The sequence below is a fragment of the Priapulus caudatus genome, unplaced genomic scaffold (genome assembly GCF_000485595.1).
Source record: "Priapulus caudatus unplaced genomic scaffold, Priapulus_caudatus-5.0.1 Scaffold1955, whole genome shotgun sequence".
In the NCBI taxonomy this organism is placed as follows: Eukaryota; Metazoa; Priapulida; class Priapulimorpha; order Priapulimorphida; family Priapulidae; genus Priapulus; species Priapulus caudatus.
Window position 1 is genome coordinate 31,699 of NW_014579016.1, and position 8,393 is coordinate 40,091.

General features: G+C 49.2%; 1 protein-coding gene and 1 pseudogene across 1 annotated transcript in view; both read left to right on the top strand.

The window, feature by feature from the left end:
• The window catches only part of LOC106817969 (mitotic spindle assembly checkpoint protein MAD2A-like), a 3,775-nt gene extending 888 nt beyond the window's left edge, over nt 1-2,887 (top strand). The window contains exons 2-5 of the mRNA XM_014822673.1: nt 621-741; nt 1,350-1,453; nt 1,776-1,867; nt 2,718-2,887. Of these exons, the coding sequence (XP_014678159.1) occupies nt 621-741; nt 1,350-1,453; nt 1,776-1,867; nt 2,718-2,792 (392 nt within the window). The 3' untranslated portion in view covers nt 2,793-2,887. The remainder of the gene's footprint in view (nt 1-620; nt 742-1,349; nt 1,454-1,775; nt 1,868-2,717) is intronic.
• Nucleotides 2,888-2,972: 85 nt separating this feature from the next.
• LOC106817967 lies at nt 2,973-8,127 on the top strand (annotated as a pseudogene).
• The last annotated feature ends 266 nt before the right edge of the window (nt 8,128-8,393 follow it).

Below are 8,393 nucleotides of genomic sequence, written 5' to 3' on the forward strand. Positions count from 1 at the left end.
ATGCGTGTGTATTCGAGAAAATTATCACGGCAGTCTACTTCGCATTTGAGAAAAGAGAGACTTAAGTACGACAGCAGATATACATTTCATTCTAAGCAGAGCTGAAATAGTAAGCAGCTGTTAGCAGTAAGTTGAGTCAGTAGTCGTAAGTAAATATTGAAAGAGATATTCTAGGCGATAGTCGAAGTAAGAGGCGAAAAAAACGGATTAATAACATGAATACGTACTTAGAATCAAATTTCGTATGCGCCACCAGTACTGCGATTCTTCCCCACTTCTCCAATGCAAGCTTCTATCGAGCGAGAACCCTTACTTGCGCTGCCCTCTTCATGAATTGACTACGGCAGGGAGGCCGGATGAGTGACTGGGAAATGGCGAGGCATTCTTGTTGATCCCCCTTCCTCTGCTGAGTGGGTTTCGTAGTGTGTTTCACGCGTTATCTGACCTCCCACTCTCTCGTTTTTGACTCTTCATAGTGGGTTTCGAAGACTGCACGTTACCTCACCTCCTCCCCTCTCTCTCTCTTCTTTAACTCTTTGTTTTCCCTACGTTTCGAGGACTTACCTGACCTCCTCCCCTCCTCTCTCTTGTCTTTAACTCTTTCATCTTTGACTCTTCAGAGTGGCTTGCGGCGAAAGTTCTCCAGCGGATGGTCGTCGTCATCACACGCGTTGACACTCAGGAGACACTCGAACGATGGCAGTTTGACATCGACACAGACAAGACCGTCACCGACGACAGGTAGGGGGCGCCACCCCGAGGCAGTCGGCACGCGCGTGTAACCCCGGGCGATCGGTGGGACGCCGCACGTTCTCGTGTTATTTTTGGAACGGACGCGTGCGCACCCCGGCGACGGATGATGCATGTTCTTGTGTTATTCTTGGAACGGGTGCGCGTGAATATGCGCCCAGGCGACCGGTGTGACTCACGTTCTCTCGCTTCTTTAGTTCTTATTGCGTTATTATAGAAGGCACGCTCGTTCTCCTGCCCTCCTTCTTGCCCCCTCGGCGGCCACTGCTCTTCGTTCTTTCCAGTAATACGGCTTCTCTCTCCGGTTGTGCACGAGAGAAAGGATGGTCAGGATTACGAAACACATTGGTGCGCGCGTGCGATCGTAAAGGTAGTGGANTCTGTGTTGTCTCAGTCCTCTGTTCCTATGTGTTACTCTATGTGTTACTCTCTGTTCTTCCTTCTCCTGGCTTCCTCTCAGTCTTCCTCTCAACTTCCTCTCTGGCTTTCTCTCTGGCTTTCTCTCTGTCTTCCTCTCTGGCTTCCTCTCAGTCTTCCTCTCTACTTCCTCTCTGGCTTCCTCTCTGGCTTCCTCTCTGTCTTCCTCTCTCTCTCCGCAGCTCACCAAGGAGCAAACCGCTGAAGGAGATCCAGAAGGAGATACGCGACGTCATACGACAGATCACGGCCAGCGTCACCTTCCTGCCGCTGCTAGACTGCCCCTGTGAGTTCGTCTCGCGTGCTCGCGTGCATGGCCGCGGGTCGCGGCGCGCCGTTTCTGCCCGTCCTAGCAGCTGTAGACTCCCTGTGAGTTCGTCTCGCGTGCTCGCGTGCATGGCCGCGGGGTCGCGGCGCCCGTCTGCCGTCCCCCTGCCGCTTGCTAGACGCGCCCCTGTGCAGCTCTTTGTCACAACGTCTGTGTGGGAAAGATATTTCTCGTCGAAAAATTTTACCCGGGAGCTATTTCGAGTTTTGAAGACGACTCGCTCAGCGCTCCCGCGTATTTTTGTACCCTGTGACTGATGTCTGACTTCATTCTGACGCAGGTTCGTTCAACATTCTAATCTACACGGATAAGGAGAGTGAGGTTCCGGAGTCGTTCGAGGAATCCGGTCGATGTTTCATCGCAAACTCGCAGGTTCGTCGTTGCCGCTTGCGCGCAAGACTCGTGCTGCCCTCTACACTACACGCGTGCTGCCATCTATGAGTGCTGTTATGTGCACATGGCGTCCTTACTACCTAAACTAGAAGATCCTCTGATTCTGTGTATCTGCTGCGTCCACGGCGCCGCACTCTGTTACATCCTTGTGCTTTTGAAAAGGCAGGGCGAGTGAAAAATCGCAACACCTTTGGCTCGACGAGGTGGTCATTTTGCATCGGAGTCGCCCACGGGCGCACGGAGGCAAACGAGGGGGGTTCCGGGAAAAAAATTTGAAAAATAGGACTTCATGAAGATGCCATTTCCAGCATTGGCTAAAATTAGCGGCATGCATTTCTACTATTAATTGTTGAATTTTTACGGCGATTTTTTGTCATCTAACAAAATATCAGTTCTTTGAACATGTGGATACTTTGACTCATCACATTTAGCATGTTTAGTCAAAAAGGAACAACACCGAATTTTTCAAAAAGTAGCACTATTAACACTTTAGTCTAAAAATACAATCCAATTCACATTCGTCGTTTCTTAGAGCGTCTTTGCGACTGGTCGTTATAACATGTGAACGACTTCGGCACATGTCTGTGATGTTTAACAACCGTTTGGTTTATCTTGCGTATGTTTAATTAAATGAAAAATTAAATCACGAAACAAAAACAGAAGAAAAAAAAGTGGTGTCGTTTTGATATGCTTGTAGATGCGCGTTTTTTTCGCCACTTCTCCTGATCAAATCGATGCGCGCGCGATGATCGCCCGCACCTTAAAACCACAAGGGTCTGGTTGTACTGTGTCGCCGAATATCGATCGTTCTTTTGTTTCCTGCGCGCAGGAGGTTCGTCTGCGATCGTCACGACGACAGTCCACAGGTCGCACACGGTCGCTCTGCTACACGGTCGACGACTAGGGCGGCGCCACGCGCGCGTCCGGTCGCCTGTGCACGACGTATACAGTGTAGCGATGCGTCGGACAGTCAGCAACAAGGGGGGAAGAAGCAGGGAGGAGTAGGAAAAGGAAGGTTTTGTGCAGGAAGGAGGGATCGTTTGTTCAGCAGATGTAATATAGTGGTCTGTAATGTAAGGTGACGATGGTAATGGAAGTATTCGTCTCTCGATAGGCAGGGGTGCTGCAGCGGGAGACTATTATAGGATGTTATATTTTATAGGTGAGACTGTAGTCATGTGTGTGCGTGCCGGTTGACAGAGCGTACGGCGACTTACCAGTTGATGCTGCGTATGTGTGTGTTGTTGTTGCTGCGTGTGTTGGTGATATGTGACAGTGAGACTGTGTGTGTGTGTTGTGTTTTGACTTGTGCGTGCGTGCGTGCGTGTGTGCGTGTATGTTGAGACTGTGTGGTGTGGGTGTGTGGTGTGTGTGGGTGCGTGCGTGCGTGCGTGCGTGTGTTGGTGTGTGTGTCTGTGTGTCTGTGTGCGTGTGTGCGTGTTTTTGTACTGATTCAGATTATGTATCTGGAAATAAATATCAGCACATTTCAATTGATACAAGTTAATTGGTTGATTTTATGGTGCCTTGATACAAATGTGTAATTACTTAATTAGTGAGTATTTGACTCCTGATAATGATAAATGTTGATTTTTGCGTTCGAGCAGGCTATCTCATGCTGAGAACCATAATCAGGTGTGAGGAAACAGTCACGTGAGATGCCTCGCTCCATGGTGATGAGAGATGTACTTGGAGCAAAACAAAAATTGTGACGACGCGGGAGACACTCCAATGTCCTTCTCCCTCCTCCTCCGTCCTCCTCCTCTCTCTCTCCTCCCTCCTCCTCCTTCCTTCCCTCCTTCCTCTCCTCTCCTCTCCTCATTCCTCTCCTCCTCCTCATACTCTTCCTCCCTTCCTCCTCCTCCTCATTACTCTCCTCCTCTCCTTCCTGCGCTCCTCTCCTCCTTCTCCTCCTCCCTCTCCTCCTCTCCTACTCTCCCTTTTCCTTCCTACCTCCTCCCTCCTCCTCCTCCTCTCCTTCTCCTCCTCCTCCTTCCTCTCCTTCCCCTCCTTGCCTCCTCCTCTCTCCTTTTCCTCTTTCCTCCTGCTCCTCCTTCTCCTCCTTCCCACCCTCTCCTCCTCCTCCTACTCCTCCTCTTCCTCCCTCCTACCTCCTCCTCCTCCTCCCTCTCCTCTCCTCCTTCCTCCTTGCTCCTACTCCTCTCTCTTTCTCTTTCTCACTCTAGCTCTCTCTTGCTCTCTTTCTTATTGCTCTCACTCTCTCTGTTTCTCTCTCTCGCCGCTCTCTCTCTCTCTCTCGCTTCTCCTCTCTCTCTCCTTCTCTCTCATCTCTTCTCTCTCTTCTCGCTCGCTCTCTCTCTCTCTCTCTCTCTCTCGCTCTCTCTCTCTCTCTCTCTCTCTCTCTCTCTCTCTCTCTCCTTCTCTGCTCTTTCTCTCTCTCTCTTTCTCTCTCTCTCTCTCTCTCTCTCTCTCTCTCGCCTTATTGTTCTTGCTCTCTCACTTCACTTCATCCCTGCTCCCCAGCGTGAAGTTTGTGTATCGCGTGACGCGCGCGCATTTCTGTGTGAGTTACCACACAAATGGATTAACGATGATCAATGCTTAACTTTGGCGCGCTGGCCTTCTGAAGATAATTCGACAAGTGTGTGTATTTCACGCGATAGTAATACTAATACACGCATTCATGCTTACTCACTGCTATTGCTGCTGCTACTGCTTGATTCTGCTATCTGCTGCCTGCCCTACCTGCTGCTACGCTTGCTGCTGCTGCTGCTGCTTCACTTACTGCTATACTATTACTGCTGCTGCTGGCTGCTGTACTACTACTGTGTGTGAGTGTACTTATCGCTCTGTTTATTTATCTCTCCAGCCATTGTCTTCACCTTAATGTGTAGCGTTTGGCCACAGACAAGCGGTAATAAATCATCGCGTGAGCGTGTTTATCACAAGCTTTTAACGCGTCTTTGCACACCACCGCGCCCACCCACTAATGCAACATTACCTTGCTCCCACTCATAATCACACAGCACAACACACACATCACATCATACACACACACACACACACACACACACATACACACACCACACACATCACACACAACACACACGTCGCGCGTGCGCGCGGTGTACATGTGGGGAAGTGGGTCAGGTTTGGTTTTCGTTCTTTCACCGACCTGCATTGACCTGCCAGCTCAAGCTATCATTATAAGAGCTGCAGTAAGAGAATTAGAAACCAGCAGCAGCTCGGTGATATAAGTAACGCTGACGCTAAGTGTGTGAAGTTCACGCGATAGTTAATACTAATCACGCCTTCACGCGTTATCACTACTTACTGCTGCTGCTACTGCCTACCTAAGCTACTGCTGCTGCCTACTGCTGATGCTGCTTGCTGCGCTGCTGCTGCTGCTGCTGTGTGCCTGTGCTGCTGCCTGCTGCTGCTGCTGTGCTGCGTGCCTGCTACTGCTGTTCTTGCTGCTGGCTCACTGCTGCTGCTACAGCCTGCTACTGCTACCTGCTCTGCTACTGTACTGCCCTCTGCTACTGCTGCTTGCTCGTACCTGCTGCTGCTACTGCTACTGCTTGTTAGCTGCGCTGCCCTGCTGTTACTGCTGCTGCGCCTTTCTACTGTGCCTACTGCTGCTGACTGCTGACCTACTGCCTGCTAACTGCTGCTGCTGACTGTGCCCTACAGCTGCTCGTCTCTGCCTGCTGCTTGTCTTGCCCTATCTGTTTGCCTACTGCTGCTTGCTGCTGTTGGTGCTGGCTGCTGTGCTGCACTGCTACTGCTGCTGCTGCTGTGCCTACTGCTGCTGCTGCTATGCTACTGCTGGCCTGCTGCCCTACTGCGCTGCTCTTATCTACTGCTACTGTCCTGCTACTGCTGCTTACTACTGCTGCTGCTACTTACTTACTGCTACTGCTGCTGCTGCTGCTGCTGCTGCTGCTACTACTACTGCCCACTACTTAATTACTGCTACTGCTGCTGCTACTATTACTGCTACTGCTGCTGCTACTACTACTGTGTGTGAGTGACTTATCGCTCTGTTTATTTTATCTCTCCAGCATTTCTTCACCTTAAGTGTACGTGGCACTATACAATGTGTAATAAATATGCGTGAGCGTGTTTTCACAAGCTTTTACGCGTCTTTGCACACATGCGCCCACCCATATAATCACACATACCCCTCTCACACTCATTGACACACACCACGCACACACACCACACACCACACACACATCCCACACACACACCACACCCGCTACGCACACACACACACACACCATCACACTAACACACACTACACACCACACCTGCGCGCGCAGCCACACAGTCACACACACACAACACACACGTAACACACACACGACACACACACACACGACACACACCCACACAACACTACGCCACACACACACACACACACATCACACACACACACAGCTCTACACACACACACCACACCACACACATCACACCACACATCACCGGCACGCGCACACACACAGCTAGTCACACACACTCACACCCACACACACCCACCACGCGCTACGCACGCACGTACACACACACCACCCACACACACACACACGACACTACACACACACACACACCACTACCACACCACACCACAGCAACGACGACACTGACACACACCATCGCGGATGTACATGTGTGGGAAGGGGGTCAGGTTGGTTTCGTCTTCACCGCTGCATGACCCTGCCAGCTCAAGCCTCATTATAAGAGCTGCAGTAAGAGATTTAAAAAAAACAGCAGCAGCTCTGTGATATAAGGAACGTGACATACGTTTTATTGAGCACAAGTATACAGACGGTAGCCCGCTATCACCAACATCATCGTCATCGTCATCACCATCATCATCGTCATCACCAACATCATCATCATCATCGTCATCATGATCATTATTATCATCATCATCATCATCATCATCGTCATCATCTCCAACATCATCGTCATCATCACCAACATCATCATCGTCATCACCAACATCATTGTCATCATCACCATCATCATCGTCATCATGATCATTATCATCACCATTATCATCATCATCATCATCATCATCATCATCTGTACGATCACGCGCGATTCACTCATCATCGAATGATCAATGTTACCCTATAATCAAACTAACCGCCCTATTCTACATCCACCGCCCTATTCTACATCCACCGTCCTTCATTCGTTCACATTGTGTCTGGTCGCATCACACACACACGCGCGCACGCGCGCACGCACGCACACACACACGCACACACACTCGGTATATACACGCAGGGTTTGACATTGTATAAAATGACGAGGGCAGCAAAGGCAGCAAGCAGCAGTTTTTCTGACTACAATGTTCAGTTTACATGGTTAGATAGCGGGCAGGAGTTTTGCTCCCTACATGCGTTTGCTGCCTGCTTTCAACGACGGCCCTCAAATCCTTGCTGTCAAGAAATTCCTAATAAACCCTAGTAGAAAACACGACAGATTCTGTCTGGTTGAGCAGATTTGCTGCCTTTCTGTTTCTTTACTAGCAAACTGCTAAGAAATCTCCCCAATAAAAACCTAGTAGAAAACACGAAAGATTCTGCCTTTCTGAGTAAATTTACTGCTTTCATTTTTTGGCATCTGTAGCAGTACGTATCTGCCGCTTGGCGAAAATATTACTGGATTAATTAATTACTAAATTACTTGATTACAAACCCTGCGCGTGACAAGAGATGCCTTTATAGCGGCATATATAAGTATAACAACAACAACAATAACAACAATAATAACAACAACAACACACACCGTCACCAGGCCTATATGATCACCGGTGGCAGGAGGTGGCGACCGGATGTGCTGAATGCGGGTGGGAGATAAAAACCTGCAGATTTTACTACGTATATATATTTCATCATCATGTTTTTTTGTCATTTTGACACGCGTTTACGATCGCACCGCCCATTTTTTAAATAAATATTTTTTTACTTTGAAATAGTGATCCGCTCTCCGCGAGTTTGTGCCAAAAAATTACGTTTTGTCAAGTAAAAAATGAGGTCCTGCCCCCCCTCTCTCTTCCACGCGCACATGTACATATATATATATAATAGAGATGTCACCACAATGAAAGTCACATGAGGGATTCATGAATTCTGTTTTAGATGGCGGTGGCGGCAGGCATGCACGCAGAAACATTTACAAATTCCCAAAAAATAAACTAAACGGCCGTATCTGAGAGCCACGCCCTGGCACACGCGCACACAAGCACGCACACATACACACAATAAATAAATATATTTATATAAACATCTATAATACATTTATAATTAGTAGAACAGTCAGTTCTCTTACGAACGGAACAGAAAACACAAAAATATGCAAAAAAAACTATGGCGACGTCTTTGCCCCCTCGCGTTACTTTCTCTTCTGGGGAGAGGGGGAGGGAATGGACCGTCTCCCTTCCTCACATTGCTGCTCGGCCGCCGCTCCTCTCCCTCCTCCGCTGCTCCTCTCCTCCCTCCTCCGCCGCTCCTCTCCTCCCTCCTCCGCC